The 17473-nt window shown below is 39.4% G+C and overlaps 1 protein-coding gene across 1 annotated transcript in view; it reads right to left on the bottom strand.

Moving 5' to 3' along the window:
* Positions 1–1273: 1273 nt before the first annotated feature.
* The window catches only part of kaznb (kazrin, periplakin interacting protein b), a 139065-nt gene continuing 122865 nt past the window's right edge, over positions 1274–17473 (bottom strand). Inside the window, exons 6-17 of the mRNA XM_006783205.2 lie at positions 15843–15979; positions 14247–14417; positions 12877–13057; positions 12597–12730; positions 10804–10927; positions 8136–8326; positions 7892–8010; positions 5927–6158; positions 5619–5720; positions 4983–5149; positions 4769–4865; positions 1274–4477 (exon numbers count right to left, since the gene is read on the bottom strand). Coding sequence (XP_006783268.1) covers positions 4316–4477; positions 4769–4865; positions 4983–5149; positions 5619–5720; positions 5927–6158; positions 7892–8010; positions 8136–8326; positions 10804–10927; positions 12597–12730; positions 12877–13057; positions 14247–14417; positions 15843–15979 — 1817 coding nt within the window. The 3' untranslated portion in view covers positions 1274–4315. The remainder of the gene's footprint in view (positions 4478–4768; positions 4866–4982; positions 5150–5618; positions 5721–5926; positions 6159–7891; positions 8011–8135; positions 8327–10803; positions 10928–12596; positions 12731–12876; positions 13058–14246; positions 14418–15842; positions 15980–17473) is intronic.

The raw sequence follows: 17473 nt of genomic DNA, 5'->3' as shown, positions 1-17473 counted from the left end.
AGCAAATCTTGGTTATTTAGTTGCTGGTGAATTTATTAAGGGTGTATTTATTGAATGGTTGACTAACTCATAATTTTGCTTATATTTATTGTCTACATTTAATTAAATTGTATTTATATGGCTGCAAATCACAACAACAATTGCCTCAAGGTGCTTTATATTGTAAGATAATACAGTAAGCACCTGGTAACAGTGGGAAGGAAAAGCTCCCTTTTAAGAGGAAGAAACTTTGTCAGAACCAGGCTCAGCGAGGGGCAGCCATCTGCCGAGACTGGTTGTATGTGAGGAGGAACACAAGACAGAAATGAATAATAACTAATGGTTGCAGAGGGGCCTGAAAGCTTAAAATAAGGTAGGGCCTGATTATTCAAGTAAGTATAAGTAACTACATGCTTTGTCAAAGTATCTTTGGTATCTAAAAGAGAAAATGAGCTCCTGTGATAAGATCCTAAGAGAGCATCTTTATAGAAAAAGGACGTTTATCACATGACCTTCAGGGGATTCAATTATTTATTTAAATCCTTATGAAAATCCTAATAATCCTAATGAAAGCTCTAGAAGAGCTGTTGGTGCGGTCGTTTTTGTCAGCTATAGTTTAGAAAGTGTCTTTTTTTCATATCTTGGGTCAGTGATAGAGGAGATCCCTAACACTACCAGTGATTTTAGTTTGAGATAATTACTGGGATTAATGGAAATATTTAAATGTGAAGCCTCATATACTTTTGTAGTGGCAGGTGCCAAGGTGCCTTGTGTGCCAAGGTGCCTTGTGTGCCAAGGTCCTTGGGACCTGCTCTGTTTAGACGCCAAGAGGTCAGAGTGCACTACAGCCTGTAGTATAGCAATGGCTAATGGGCCATAATGCTACCCTTCAAAATTTGTACTAGTCAGCTTTAACCCTTTCCATGCTAGTAGTGTCTATACTTGGGCCATGTTGTGTTTGTTGAATGCAAACTGCTACCATTTCTTGCCAGGTGTGGCACAACCTTCTGGTGCTAAAGTGACACAAATTCATCTTGCTCTCATACGCTGATCTTTGAGCAGAGAATAAGGTCAGTCAGATCACTGCAATTAATAAAAAATAAATGAGAATAATGTCCATATATTTTTTTTATGATGCGAGCTCTTATAATAACCAACTCAACAGGCTAATGTGACCATTCTGAGCTTCTTTTTAAGATAACACAGAAGTGTCGTATGCAAACACAAAGATATATTTTCAAAACCCTTGGAAGAAAAAATAATTTACATCTGGACCAACTTTACATTCTGAGTTTGTTAACACAAATTTAATGCATTTCTCCTCAAAAATAACAATAACAGTCTTACATTTTATGCAACAATTTACAATAAATCCACTTTCATGTTGACGTGTATGAAAAGCTTGTACTGCTTTGCAAAGAGATGTATATGTCATGTGTTAAAAGCAAATACATCGCATGTCCCTGTCTTCTTTTTCTGTACAGGTTTGAACTGGTCTGATCTTCCCGCTTAAACAGTTTCCCTTTGGTGAGTCAAAGAGACGCCCAGATAGAGACGGACAAACCTGTTCTCTGCTATTTGAAGTAACCTCAAGGTTTCAGTCACACTCGGTGTGGCTCTGTGCAAGTCCCAGCGGTGGCATTTAATGAGTGTTCTCATGCTCAGGAACAGCTGTGCATTATAAAACACGACCAAAACTGTACAGAATACACCGTTACATTCTTTCCATTGACTTCATCGTATAATGGCACAAAGTTTTGCCTTCTTCACAGTTCATACAATACACATATGTGGAGTCTTTGTACATTACCACATTCTTAATCCAACATTCCACAGATTTATCTACATATCACACTGCATGACTGCATCATCTTTTACATTAAAACAAACATAATTATGGGTATACCAGCTGTCAGAAGAAGACACACACTTCACATGTCATTGTTTTTAGTAGCATCATCTTACACATTTAGAGCTGATGGCACTTGAGGGCCCTGTTCTGCAATCTGAAGGAATTTAGGCTAAAATACTTTTTTCAGGTTACAAGAAGCTGGTTTAGTCTCGTCAATCTAATCTGATTCTCTCAGCCTCCTTTAGGATTGGTTTGTTAATCCCAAATAAAAGTTCATGGGAAAAGTTATGGAGAGGCATAATACTGGCTGAATGCTGAGCATGTGATTGCACTAACAGAGGGAGAGGAGCTGAGACTATAGGCTTTTAACAAAAACTGGAAACATCCTTGCTTCTGACCTGTCATTTCCCAGTGATCCCAATTAAATACGATGCGTGGCACAGCTTCATTGTCAGTTCATTGTTTTCTTTTTCTTTTTTTACAGCCTGCCACTTTATGTTATGATCTCTGGCAGATGATAGTAACAGTGGTAATGACCAAAGTGGCATTGCATGACAAGTTAAGCATCATGCTTTCTTTTTTTTTTTTTAATATGGCACAAGTATTGTAAAGGCTTCTGCAAAGGACAGGCCTGGGCCTCCTCTCTCCTCCAGATGCATTTAAGGAGGTAAGACTTTGTTGAAATTGGCTTGTGATCAATTTCTGAGTCAATGGCAGGGTGATTCGGGAGAAGGTGACGAGGTAGATCAAAATAGAGAGATGAGAAAAACCTTTGGGTTTTGTATTTTACTGCCATTCTTCAGGAGTTTAACAGTTTCACAGAGACAAAACACAAAATATTAAACATGAATGAGGGGATGGACATGGTCAGCAGCAATACTCAGGAAGGCTGTGGGGTTTAGAAGATGCTCAGCTGGTACTGAGGCTGAAAGTGTGGCAAGAAAATATGCACCTGCACCATTACGCCACCGTCACTGATATTACTGATACAAGGCAGGACAGATCCATGCTTTCATATTATTTATAATAAATTCTGACCCTACCATCTGAATGTCAGAGCAGAATTGAGAATCATCTCATTAGCTTCTTGTCCAAAAACTATTATTATTACACACAATATCAAACAAAATGCTATCTGGGTTCTCACATGAAAATAATCTGTCTCTTCTTCATTTAAGTCCCGTATGGTCTAGCAGTTGTAGGATTTCTGTTTTTTCACAAAGTTGACACAGGTTTAAGTCCCAGTATGGAATCAGTCTTCAGCATGGCTGCTGTCCTGGATGCCTTGGTTGTAAATTGGGTCAAAGCAACTTTTTTGATTCTACTTGGACATGAGCAAGGCTTCTCATCTTAGAAAACTGCCACGAATTGGATATTTTCTCTTTTTTTGGCCCATTTTCTGTAAACTGTGGAGATAGGGATGACTGGGAAAATCCCAGCAGATAAGAAATTTCTGAAATATTTGAACCAGCCCGGCACCAACAATCATGCCACATTCAGAGTCAATGAAATCACCTTTCTTCCCCATTCTGATGCTTTGGCAGGCCCTCTTGACCATGTCTATGGTCTATGTAAATGAACTGAGTCACTGGGATTGTCATTGGCTGATTAAATATTTGTGTTACTAAGCAGCTGAACCTAACAACGTGTACCTAACAAAATAGCTGTCTTCAACCATCTCAAAGCTCTTGTAGTACACCTGTGAATGCCTCTAAAACTGAATACTAATTTGCAGTTCTTTGACTTATGATTGGTAATTTAAATGTACTTTGTAAGTTGCAAAAAAAACCCACATCACCTTAATCGCACTCCAGATGTCTCTGCTCTGTACATTTTTCTGTGATTTTAGAAACATCCAGTCAACAAATCCAGTGTTCATGTGTGGTTAACTGGGTTAGCCATGTATGAAGAACAGGGCCCTCATCTGTTCTGAATAACAGCTGATATGGGCTGTATCTTTACACTGAGAGTAAGTTATAACAACTTTTCTTTTGTCATTAACAGAGTTTTTCACTTGCAGCTTAAAAAAACAAACATGTTAAAAAGTAGCAGTAATAAATAGTAACAGTGCTGTGAAGATCATATGGACCTGTGTAATATAAGGCATTAAAAGAGCAGTAATTTCAATTATATAACTGTGTGAAGCCTGTTTTAAGGCTTCTCATCTATCATACAAATATGATTTTTCCAATAATATATAAAAGTCTTGGAATACGTAGTTTAAAAATAAATTAAAATAAAAAATGAAACTAGCAATTAAATTATCTTCCTCTCAAGTCCATCAGGTCACAATGATAAAGTTTGTTTGTCTTCTCTAAATGCTTCTCTAAAGATGTCAGATTGCTAAATCGAGTGGCATACCCCTTTAAGACACTCTCTTCCTATAATTCTAGTGTGGCTCAGTGTGAGTGTCTCTCAGCTGTAAACAACTGCAACACAACAAAAATGTAAACAATGGTTAAGATCTCGATGGCTGAGGCTGGTTCAGACGTTGGTGATTTCGACACTCTTGTAGGTGTGCATCGGGCTGCCTTTGGCTCGGGGAACCGCCTGAACTCTGGCCTCTCTGGGCAGAGAGCTGCAGCTGCCGTGGAAGCCCAGACTTCGCTCCACAGAGTGGCTGTTTGCTCGTAACCTCAGCGGACTCTGGGAAAAACAAAATCAAAAAGGCTGAAAACAGAATATGGAGTTTCTTTAAAGATGAGACATTTGCCTGTTTATAAAACGTTATCAGCTAAAAAGTAATTAGTGTTTATGATGGTCTTATATCAGAATCCTCAGTTTGAATCTGACCACAAGACTTTAGTAGCCAACTACTGATTCTTCTTTTCTTATTCTAATGTACTCACATACTTAGTATATATCTAAACATGTGAAATATCAAAAAGGTTCTGCACAGCACTGCACATTTCAGTCTTTATAAAGTTTGTCTAATACCTTTCCGGATCTTCTTATAGACATCCTCTCATCAGCAAAACGGTTAACAGCGACAGGAGAGGAACAACCAATCACCTCAGTGTCCTGCTCGGTATTACTGTAAACATAAGGTGTTACAAGACGTTGTTGTTTGTGATTGCATCCAAGAATATATACATACAAATGTATTTACAGGATAGAATATCAAGGTATGCAAGTAGGACTTTTAATCTACCTGAGAGGGACAGCGAGTGACTTCATCTCTTCATACAGGTGCCGATGAAGCATGTGTTTGTTGCTGGGGATGCCCAGGGCTTTGGCCATGGCATCTGTGTCGAAAGACTGATCCAAAGCCATCACTGCACCATGAATCCCTTTACCCTGAAGATTGTCTGCAAACTCCTGAGCAACGCAAGAGAGAAGCGTTGGATTAAGATGATGCAGTTTGCTCAGTGTGCTCATCAGTGAGTGTTAGCTGAAAAATAACTAACCTTGCAGAAATCGCTCCCTGGTCTTAATTTGGTTTAATTTGGTAGCAATTACAAGTACACAACAAAAAAGTTTTTAAAAACAGTTTTGGTTTGTCTTTGTGGGTCATAATAAGTGTTCACCACATGTTGCCCAAAATAAGTATGTCGGTATATTGCAGAACTAAAAAAAAACCCTCACGCTGTGTGGTCTATTCCCCATTACTGAGTGTACACTACTGTTATTCTTCTGTATTCTTTCAGTGGTGTGAGGCTTCAAAGAAACAAAGCTATCATCATTTTTGAGGGATTCTTAAAAACCCATACTTTGTGGTATCTGGTTCCAGTCTGGCAAAGAAATCTCCAGCGCAGACGGGAATGCCATCACTGACCGCCCCACCCACCTTGAGGTCGATGTCTCTGATCCACTTCATCACTCGGTGACATGTCCAAACAATGGGATCCCAGTTTTGGTGCTCGCATTTTGTCCGCCGTGCCTGCAGGGCCTTTAAAAACACCACACAAAGATAGCAGTGCAAGCACTAATGTGGCAGAGGCCAATAAGATAATGGAGCATTACAAGCTACTGTGTGACTCCAGCTACCGCAGATAAGCATGTAGTTTTGTCACTGTAGCTGAGTGAAAGTCAGGCAGTGATCAAAGAAAGATGCTGAATAACTCCAGTCATGAATCTGTTATCATATAGTCTGACCTCTTTATCAAAGCTGAGCATCTGCAGCAGCTGGATTCCCAGAAGTAGACTGGTCTGATGGAACTGGTCACTGATGTTGAGAAATCTCTCCAGGTCTCTGCGGTTCAAAGAGTTAAGCACTCGTCCATCCACCAAGTGAGACTGAAAGGTCTGGGAGTACTGAGTCAGTCCGACATCACTCAGCCATGATGTTGCAACCCAGTGATGGTCCATCTCAGATGCTTTTGATAATCTGTGATCAGCAATATCAAACAATAACATTTTTTTTAAATACATCATATTTCATGCACTCCTTACTATTTACATTGTGGATTCTCATTGAAGGCATAAAAAGTGAGAAATAACTCAAAACATGTTTAACATTTCAGATTCTTCAAACTATCCACCCTTTGCTTTGTTTACTGCTGTGCACATTCTTGGCAATCTTTCAATGAGCTTCATGAGGTTTGTCACCTGAAATGGTTTTACAACAGTCTTGAAGGAGTTCCCAGAGATGTTCAGCACTTTTGCCATCACTCTGCGATCCATCTCCTCCCAAACCACCTCGACTGCGTTTAGGTTTGTGGAGGCCAGGCCATCTGGCGCAGCACTCCATCACTCTCCTTCTTGGTCAAATAACCCTCACACAACCTGGAGGTGTGTTTGGGGTCATTGTCCTGTAATGACTCCATCCCCAGTCCATCATTACTGACCCCAGTAATGATGGACTGTCGTTTCTCTTTACTTAGCTGATTGGTTCTAATAATATGACATAATATGAATTGTAACAGTTGTCGGATAGGGCTGTCATCTGTGCACGAACCTGACTTCTGCACAACATAACTGATGGTCCCAACCCCATTAAGAAGGCAAGAAAGTCCACAAATGAACCCTGACAGGGCACACCTGTGAAGTGAAAACCATTTCAGGTGACTACATCATGGAGCCCATTGAGAGAAGGCCAAGGGTTTGGAGTGCTGTCAGCAAAGCAAAGGATGGCTACTTTGAGGAATCTAAAATATAAAACATATTTATAGTTATTCATTATTTTTTTTTTCTTTGCTACGTAATTCCATTAATCCTGCTTCATATATTTGATGTCTTGAGCATGTATCTACAATGTAGAAAGTAGTAAAAATAAAGAAAAACCATTAAGGTGGAAAATTTGCTACTTATATTCCTTCCTTTATTTGGGAGCATTTATCAGACTAAGCAAGTAAAACAAGTACAAAAAAGTGTCCTAAAATACACATTTAGGTGTTTATTTTACTTCTCTGTGTCTGAAGTGCATATATACATATTACTGAATATCCTTTGATATAATACCCATGCATATTAAACTTAAAATTTCAGGAAACCCATCTAAATAAAAGTGGCTTGGAAAGTTTTGTGTTGATATCCGTTATTTAAAATATATAATATATATATATATATTTTACAATACATAGCTTTAAAGGCTTCTTATCACAAAAGCGTTCTCTTGGCAGACACAGCAAGGAGCTGCTGGGTTCAAAATGAAAGGCCAGCTGAGACCTCTCTTTGTGGAGCTCGCATGATCTCCCTGCACCTGCGTGTGTTAACTCTGTATACTACAGCTTCCTCCCAAAGACATGCATGTTAGATTAATTGGAATTCTAGATTGGCCATAGGTGTGAATGTCTCTCTGTGTTAGCAGTCCACCAGATTAGCAACCTGCTCAGGGTGTACCTCGCCTCATGCTCAGTGACAGCTGGGACATGCCCCAGCCTGAACTGGATAAGTGGTAGAAAATGGATGGAGTCGTCTCTCATACTTTGAGCCAGAAATGTCTGCTTCAGTGGCACATATTTAACTCAAAACGTTCCATTTTTATCCCTGTCTGTATATTTTTAAAGAAAAGTATGCACGGAGAAAATGAAGATTTTGAGGTCATGTGTTTTTTAACCCCCCCCCAAAAAAACCCCCATGACATTAGTTATTCTGCAGTTTTATTTGGCTGTTACTCACCCTTGGTCCCCTTCAGCTCTCCTGTAATCCTCAATAGCCAATCTTATTTTCCTGCGATGAATTGGATTACTGATACCCAGGCCCAGCTCTAAATCATCATCCGTCAGGCCTAGAAGCACCTAAAGAGCAGAAATATAGTTCTCTATCAAACAAACACAACACCTTAACATGTCCATCTGCCAACATCAAACAACATCACACACAGGTAAACAAACAGCAAAAAGCAACATGTACCAAATCATACCTTCCCACTTTTGACGTTTTCGGAGCAGGCTCGGATGTACATGGGCATTCCCATGACAACCTCCAGCCAGGCCTGGACTGCACCTGCCCTCCACAGTGACATGCATGTGTTTCGAGTCAGCTCCGCCTGCTGGAGGCGGTCCAGCTGCTCCTCTCCATCAGACAGGCTTTGCTGTGTGAGGCTATCAGAGTCTGGATTGGTCAGGAGAAGTTACGGTGTGGCATACAGGAGAATTTCAGGGTCAGTTGGATATGAAAATCAAATCAGATTACACATCTGGAGACAATCAGAAGGGAGCAGAACAAAAAGTATTGCGTCTACCTTAAAGTGGAACCATACTGAGCTACATTTGGGATAGTACACTACAGTTTTTTCTGTATATCGAGGAGAAATCTGCACACCAAGATCAATTCATTCAAGTGAGAACAAAAGAAAAATTGTTATATAACCACTAGATGGCGCCAGATTATCTTACTGGAGACGGCCAGTATCTTTGAATGAACTGTGCTTTGTTTTTTTTTTTGTTTTTTTTTAAGTAGATAGGACTGCACATTTAAATGCGTCTAAATAGAAAACAGTAGCTGAATTCAGGAATACAGACGTCTTTTGGTTCTTCTGTGACAGTGTGGTGGTCAGTTCTAAAACTACTGCTTAGTAAAAGACGTTACAACACTAGTAACTGAGGCATATGAGGAGACTTAAGACCATTAGGATCATGTATTAGAGACAAAGGGATTATTCATAAAACATCATGCTTCTGCCCATCAGCCCCTCATCTAAAAAAATATAACAAAACAAAAAAACAGGAAACACTGATTCATACCGAACCAACGAATCCAGGATGAACTGATTCGTCTCGACATGCTGAAAAAAAGGCTGCATGCAAATCCCACCATCTTTCAAAAGAGTTTTCAAAAAACAAACCACACAAACTGGTACTCTTCAATGGACATGATATGTGATATGAATAATCCCCAGAGTGTAAGAAACAGACAGCTGGTAATCACAGATGAGGAGTTACTCACTGGCAGGAGAAAGTTGCCATTAGAAATGGCAGGAGGAGAGGGAGACACACACGTTAGACTTGGACAAAAGAAACAAACAAAAAACCCCAAAAAACCAACCCAACATTACTCACGAAATAGAAAACTGCCACATTGGATTTATTCAGTTAGTGGTTTTATTTTTAAAATAAGATTTCATTTCAATTATAATTCACTTTGAAAATGCTAAAACCTCCTCGACATCTGGCTGCGACAGCTGCAGCAGATAAATATTTGAAGTCACTTCTTGTTTGTCTCATTTCTTTTAAATAAAATAATTCAATAGATTTAATCTTTTATGCAACATTTTCTAAATTACAAACATTTAACAGATTTGTTAGAGCCACATTTGCAAAAAAAAGGAAAGGAAAAAAGGAAAATTATAAAATGAGGAGGGATTCTATACAAATATAAAAAACAAAAAACAGCAAAATAAGGGGAGGATCATGCATTCAAAATGCAAGGAAAAGATAACCTGGTAAAAATGGGTAGGGCTACAAAGGAGCAACACAGGATTGCAGAGATTATTAATTTGGTTGGCAATGAATGGATGTCTAACCAAAGCAACACAGAGGGATCATGCACGTGTTTAATGCACATTCGTTCATCTCGTATAGGCACATGTTAGATAGCTCTCTGTAAAAAATGAGTCAGACATAAACAATGTTACGAGGCTAGTGCTAACAGTGATGGAGTGACTGAGTCTTTAAACTTTGGCACTTGCACATGGTTTTGACAGCAGGTGACAGAGGTGCGTCTGAATACGCCTGCTCACATCTACAATTTCTACAGAAGACTGACTCTAGAAACCCTCAATGGCCAGTACGAGAGCATTATTAAAATGATTACTAGATTACAAAATATCTGCAAAAAAACTTCCCTGGTGCCCACAGTGCTGTAAATAAATCATTGTGAGCCAGCATTTATAGGAACGTGATGACAATCCTGTAACAGAATTACCTCTCAACTAGTGTTTTCAAACCAACAGGAAACCAAAAGTCTAGTAATTTATCATTTCTATCCTTTCATAGTAAGATTTGGGCCTGCAAGACTGTGAATAATATGGAAATAAATGTTGCAAAGTATGAAAAAAGCAACCGTAAAAGTAACAAAAAACAAATAGCATTTACAGTAAAACACTAGTTTCACAATAGCTCCTATTTACATATGAACAGCAGTACTTCAAGTCTCCAGTTATATAAAAAAAAGCATAAAACATTAAGACAGTTATAATAATACAGCATAAATATGTCTACACGAAGGAAAGAGTAACCCATATATATATATATATATATATATATATATATGTGTGTGTGTGTGTGTGTGTGTGTGCGCATGTGTGTAAACATATGTACATATGCATACATGTACAACTATAAATATATATCTAATTTACAAACATACAATTTTAGGGCAATATACTGTACATTTATGGTGATAGCAGTGACTTTAAGGGCTTTTCTTTAAAATTCAAAATCCTTCGCCTCCAGATAAATCCACAGACAGTCTTCACTCACAGTTAAAGCCAAGAGGATATCTACAAAAACTCAACACACACATGCACTCACACACTCAGCATCACCAGTCGGCATCCTCCTCTATGTAATAATCAGGGGTGGCTGTACCATCAAACAAGCCAGGATCCAGTGACTTGCGCTGCTTGCCCCGAGCGAACACCCTTGATAGGGATCCCAGTGTCATCTTTTCCTTCTTCTTCTTCCGCTTCTGGTCCTCAAGGTCCTCCATAGACTGAGCAGAGGAGATAGAAAAGCTGCGTTAATCAGCTGCCTTAAAGCCACACTGTAGTTTAACATTTTTATAAACTTTCATGACGAGTAAGGAGAGAGAGAGATGTAACCAACTGGATCCAGACAAATACCAAAGCTTTTTGTCATTTGTCATTTCAGCCTGAATTTACGTTGCATTTTAAATTTTTATCTTGCATTTGAAGGATCAACTATTTTTTCCAGCATTATGCGTAAAATTAGCCTTATGTCAAAAGTTGTTTATCGTTTACTTCTTTGGATCTGGCTGTAAAAAGTGAGTGAATTCAACCAGAGACTTAACTGCTTCTACAATTAACTTCATGTTAAATACACTATATGAACAAGAGTACCAGGCTGCCTGCATATTACACTTACAGGAGCTGCTCAACCATGAAAACCGTAGCCTCGAAGCTCCCGGTGCACAGTTTTTATGCTCCAGAGGAGGAACGCTGGGGACTTTTATGCACCCATTATTTAAGTTTACATGATCTGTCACTTTGAGGCCAAGTCACCAGTTTGCCATACCAGTCTATAATATTACTTACAGTTGATTGTTATATATCTAGCAGGGAGGACATTTAACCAGTTGACTTGTTACAATGATGTCATGCTTTTATATTAACAAGCCTGAATGGGACTGAAAAGAGAATTCAAAGATAAAGAGGTTCGGCCCAACATTTTCGGTTTTATAGGTTCAGGTTTCTACTCGTCTTAAGAATAAAATTATATTTCATATTGAGATGCATGTAGCTATTTTGATGATGTAATAGCATCATTCTTGTTTTGTCCATTTTGAACAACATTTTCTGTATATACATTTGTGTCACTGGCTACAAAGTTTGTGGTTACACAAATATTCACAACACTTTGTGACACATTGGTGTTTGTTATGTTTATTTGCTAAAATGTTTGACATTGTGTCAAATACAGAGTGAAACGCATTCTCTCTTTTTCACGACTGCGAGCAAATTAGTTGTAAAAATTATTGCATGAACACCAAAATAACTGTAAAGCTATCAGAATGGAGGGATTCATTATTAAAAATGATATTTAAAATATAGTTAATACAGTAGTTAATAACCTTTTTCACCAGATAGAGTAACTTACATTATCAGCTGGATCAACTTACCACTTCACATAGAGCAATTCTAACCACAAGAACATTTTTTTAAATGGGCTCTCTTATTATGCAGTCTATTTGAATAAGGCTAAGATTTTAAGGGTTTTTAAAAAGCCCAAAAAAGAAAACATGCACACTAGCATGTATAAATATTTAAAAAGGAATAAAGTTATAGTTTGCTTGATTAGAAAATTTTTTTTGACCTGGTTTTATGTGCATGTTTGTTTAACAAATAAGGCAATATGTGTTAATTGAAGCTTTCAATGCGCCACTGCTAACCAGTTGCTGACGTTTGCTTCATACTTACTCATATTGAAAGATTAGGCATGAAATACACAGTGCCAAGCTAGTGCAATGCCAAACTGTTGCTTATGAAAAAACAAAAGAACTCCAACACCGGCAATGAGCAGGCAAGCAGAGCCCATGAAGCTGACAGTAGAGGAACAGACAAGAGAAGGCAGAGTGGAGCGAGGCACTAACAGAAGATTGCGGAGGTGTGATTACTTGGTCGAAGGGGCCAGGCAGCTCTTACATTGCAGAGGGAGTGGGTCCGGTGACGAGGTGAGTTGATGTCACTTGGCGTTGACGAGCGGTCTCCATCAGCCGCAGAGGCTTCAGAGATCACAGAAGGCTGACGTGAATGGCAAGGGCTGATCCTGACCACAGCTGAGGCGTCACACAAACACACAAACACACCGATATTGCAGATTCCCACAGTTAGTATGAGAAACCTCCTTGAAAAAACCCTCTGTTAGTAAAAGCAACACCAAGTAGCAAAGAGGCCGCGAGGCAAGGAGGAAAAGAAAACCTACCCTGTCTGTCTGTGGTGTGTCCGTGGTAGAGGGTCTGTTGGCTCTGGCGGATGGCGGCCGTGAGCGGAAGGTCGGCGTGCATCACCCACTCCTGACTGCCGTTCACCACCGGTTCTGTTGGCATAGCCACTGAGTGGCGTTTTGGTACGTCTTTAGTCAGTGTGGCCAGAGACTGCTTTGCCTAAGAATAAAAATAAATAAATAAATAAATAACAGAAAATTAGCATGAGAGTGAACAGAGACAAAGATGTTAACATTACAGGACTAACTACAATTACAAGGATCAGTATACTTTTTTAAGTTGGAAATCATCAGAATTAATCTCACACAACCAACTGAGTACCAGCTGTTTTTTTCTAATTAAACTCTGAAAACATCTGCCTAATATTTTTCCTCTCCGGGAAACAACATGGGACCTCGGTGAGTGGCACAGGATCCTTCAAGTATTGTGGGTTTCAGGGTGGGGCCTCCAATGATCGGGCTTGTTGTGACACATCCTTCTGCATGCTCAATCGGATTGTTATCTGTTAGCTTTCGTTGCTCTTTGTTACATTCCTCTTGCCATTCCTAGTTCTGTCGTTTTATGGGTGTGGCCGGGTGCATAACCCTGCTAGTGGAGGCTGCTGCCATCAGGGAGCACGCATTTATTCTGCAGCACTGTGTAACTGGGTGTTACCTGTCAAAGAAACATCCATGGGAATGGCGGGAGTTGAGGGGTTCCAGCAGAGCGCTGCACTGTGACATGATGATCAGTGCTACGTTGTGACTGATCCTTCAAGTATTGTGGGTTTTAAACATTAGAAAGTGCAACAGGATGGTCTATTCCTGAGATAAGCTGAAGTTAGAATATAGCCAGTGTTATAAACCAAATGTATTCATCACTTTCCATAGGACTTTATTTCTATATTTTTTTACTGAAAGCCTCTGAGACAGGACAGACTGGAGAAAGTTGAGTTTAGCGGCAGAGAAAGCAACAACATTTTAAAGAAAAGAAGGAGACAATGATATTGTGTGGCTGGGCTGTTTGACAGTGATGCAGCTCTGGCACTGAAGTGCCAACAAATGTGATCTGTGATGGAGCGTGATGTGAGGATCTGTGGGTGGCTGTGACTTGCTGAGGGAGGAGAGAGATTAATGACACACAGACTGACAAGTGTACCTATGAGGGACTGACACAGCAGCACATGAATTTCTTTCTCTCAAAGCATTAAGCTTTGCTCCAGACTGAGGAAGTGGCATATTGCATGCGTCTGAACTGATATGAACATGTGACCTGACTTTGCATTTGTGCCACGTTTACCAGCTAAGAGTTGAGGTGACTCCGCTGCGGTTTAATAACTTTAGCAAAGTTGTGACTCTGTCCGACTCACCATTGTGAGCTCGGCCTCCAGTTCTTTAATCCTGTTCTCCTTCATATCCAGCTGAGAACGCAGGACGTTGGCCTGCTCTGTGGATTCTTTGGTCTGCCTCCTCAGGTCCCACTTCTCCCTCTCCAGCACGTCCTTCTCCTTTGCCAGGGCTTTCACTGCATCCTCACTCTCCTGCCGAAATCGCACACATACAGTTATCGTGATTTCACATCAAAGTCACATTGAATGATCCGAAAATTTTTTTTGAGTGAAGCAGCACACATCGTGTGTTGCTGTATGGTTTTGAAAAGGGTGGCTGCATGACGGCGACTGTTTTTTTTTAGTAATTCCAGTTACGGACCGTTGCAACTAAAACAAAGTGATAAGCAAGACAGACCGTTATGTGGTTGTGTGGCTTTATAGACATTTTGAAGGCTTTATTCATGTTTTATGCTAGTGTCTATGTTTTTATGAAGCAGTTATTACTGTTACATCGTAGAGAAACAGTTAAACCTGTCAACAGTGCTAATTAATATCCGAAGGTGTTTCCACACCTGCGATGTTTAGTCTGTTTAAACTGAACTATACTATATGCGCACAAGTCAGTAAGGGTTGGCAAAGAGGCATGAAAAGATTATAAATTCTCCATGCTCTCAAATAGTCCAGAATGCAACACCTTCCTGTATTTACGCTTGCTGCTCATGCCCCAGACACATCTGGTCTATAAGCAGACTGAATGTTCTTACAACACATTGTGGTTCACTTGGATTTTTCTCTGTGTGAAATGAAACCAAACCACAGGGAAAGTTACAAGGTTACAAACCTATCTGCTGATGGGACCACAATAAAATGACTCTAGGTGTGAAAACACTGCTAATTACTAACTATAAACTTCAGCTTTAGAATGGAAAAAAGAAGTCAGAATAAAATATCCAAAAATGCAGTTCTTCATGCCTGAATCTCCATAGACTACATGCCCGACTTCATAACTAAAATAAATATACTTTGTCCACATAACTAATTCTGTCCTTTATGATAACCGTGCAGAGGTCAATTTTTAATGTAACTCATAATCATCAATCAAGCACATGAATGCTGCTAGGATCCAAGTTTACATCCCATTGCACCATTGCTAACAAAGCTAGCTAGCCTTAACTGATAACTTTCCAAAGTGTCACTTCCAGTTCAATAAAAAACAAAAAGACATACCCAAAGTACCAAAATGGCAATACACAAACCATGACGTCACCGTGGCTACATCCATCTTTCATGTACAGTCTATAAATGGGTAGAGCTGTAAAAACACTAACTGTTAAAACGGTTTAAAAATACTAAATACTTAAAATCTCTGTACAGCTGGACAAATGAAAAACCGCCCTTTTCACTAGTTTTAAATATAAAATAGATTTGAAGTGAAGTGCTATCAGACTGGTTAAACTTTTTAGAGTTGAAAAACTTCTCGTTTTTATTTTGGTAGAAAACAAAATGTAAGGTAGCCATAATTCAAAATACCCTCACGTGTGGGTTAATTTATTATTATTATTTTTTAAATATATACTGACAATTGGGATAGGAATGCAGGCACACAGAGACAGAGACAAAACCTGACAGCGTTACCTTTCGATGCTGGTCGTAGTTGCGTATGAACTCTCGCAGCTGCTCCTCTCTGCTCTCCAGTGTTGTGTACAGCTGCTGCATCTGATTCGCCAAGTCTGCTTTCTCCACCTTCAGCCGCTTACGGTCAGCTTTCATAGCTTCAAAACACAAGCAAACACATTGAGACACTGAGCAGCACATATGTGTCCATCAACAACAGAAAACTGGACAGTAGACAAACAGTAGACAAAGACAAAGCTTTGTAATTACACCACAGAGCCACTAGGTGACACTGTGTCTTCTGTTAATGAGTTACTTTTTCCCTTTCTTTCAGAAGACGGGGCCCAGAGAAAATGATGTAATCATCCCTGAGTCATTCGGTTTCAGGTGGCATGTGGAGTCTTTGTGGACTCATCCTGATTGGATCTGATTCCCTTCAACTTCATTCGCTTTCAGCTCAACGGCAGCGATGCAACTGTGGGTCTTTTGTGCAGGTAGAAACAATACTAACGCACTCATGAGAGCCCAGGTTCACCAGGTAGACAAAACTGGAAAAGTGGAACCTGCACTTTCCATAACTGCACATGTCATTCAGGGTGCATTCCTCCTGTCAGCGTTCAGCGTCCTCGCATTTATCATACAGCATCTAAACCTGTTTTGCCACAGTTACATGACGGTTTACAAGCCTGCAGTTTACCACTGTGAGCTGTTGAAAGGACCACGCAAAGGTAGAACACTAAACTAAAAACAACTGCCTGAGTTTCAAGCAGGACTGGCTTTGCTTTTTGTAAAAAGATATAAACATGGTGGTGTTGCATAATAATAAAAACAGAACACCCCTAACACATCAGTGTCAGAGCGAAGCTCTTCGCTCATGATCGATGGACGTTAATTAAAATGAGGTGAACCTGGAGTTGACTTGGCTGCTCATCAGCTCGGGATGACTAATGTTTCAACTTAGCCACATAAAGAGAGAGATTACCTGCTCATTTTAATTTATGCCCCAGAAGAATGACTGGAATTTTACTATTATGGTAATTGGTCTGCTGTTACTTGGGAATGATTTTGATGAATGTGAAAAATGCTGTTGAGTTAATGATTTACACCCACTGCTTTGATCCATGAATCATTCGTATTTGCTTGAAAAAGATGAATCAACATATGTTGCTCTAGAAAAGAGAAGCTAATCCCAAAAAGTAATTTTGATAGTTAATGCACACACACCCACACACACACAACAAGAATCTGAGAGCCAAAATTATAGTAAACAAATGCAAAAATGGAAAACACCCAGCTATTTGGCATGCTTATTCTTAAGAGTCCGTAAAGAACATGATAACTCTTAATGTATAGAGTTGAATATAAAACCACGGACAGTGAGAGATATACTGTCTAGATATAAAACATTTAAGTGAGCCGTTTATTCAAAGAAAACCTGGTAGATGCAGAAGTATAAATGGATAAATAGTTATTTTATAGATTTTCATACAAACTGTGTTTTTTCCTCAAAGCTGTGAAACAGAAAGTAAACACAGTCATTTCTAACGTTTTATGTCTCAGCAAAGATTGATAAAAACATTTCCAAACAACCTCAAGTCCATTATTTCTACAGAGAGAAAGATTATTCACATGTGGAAAACATTCAAGCCAAT

Source organism: Neolamprologus brichardi, chromosome 5 (genome assembly GCF_056152115.1).
Source record: "Neolamprologus brichardi isolate AB-2024 chromosome 5, ASM5615211v1, whole genome shotgun sequence".
Lineage (NCBI taxonomy): Eukaryota > Metazoa > Chordata > Actinopteri > Cichliformes > Cichlidae > Neolamprologus > Neolamprologus brichardi.
This window is presented reverse-complemented; position numbering and strand designations above follow the sequence as displayed.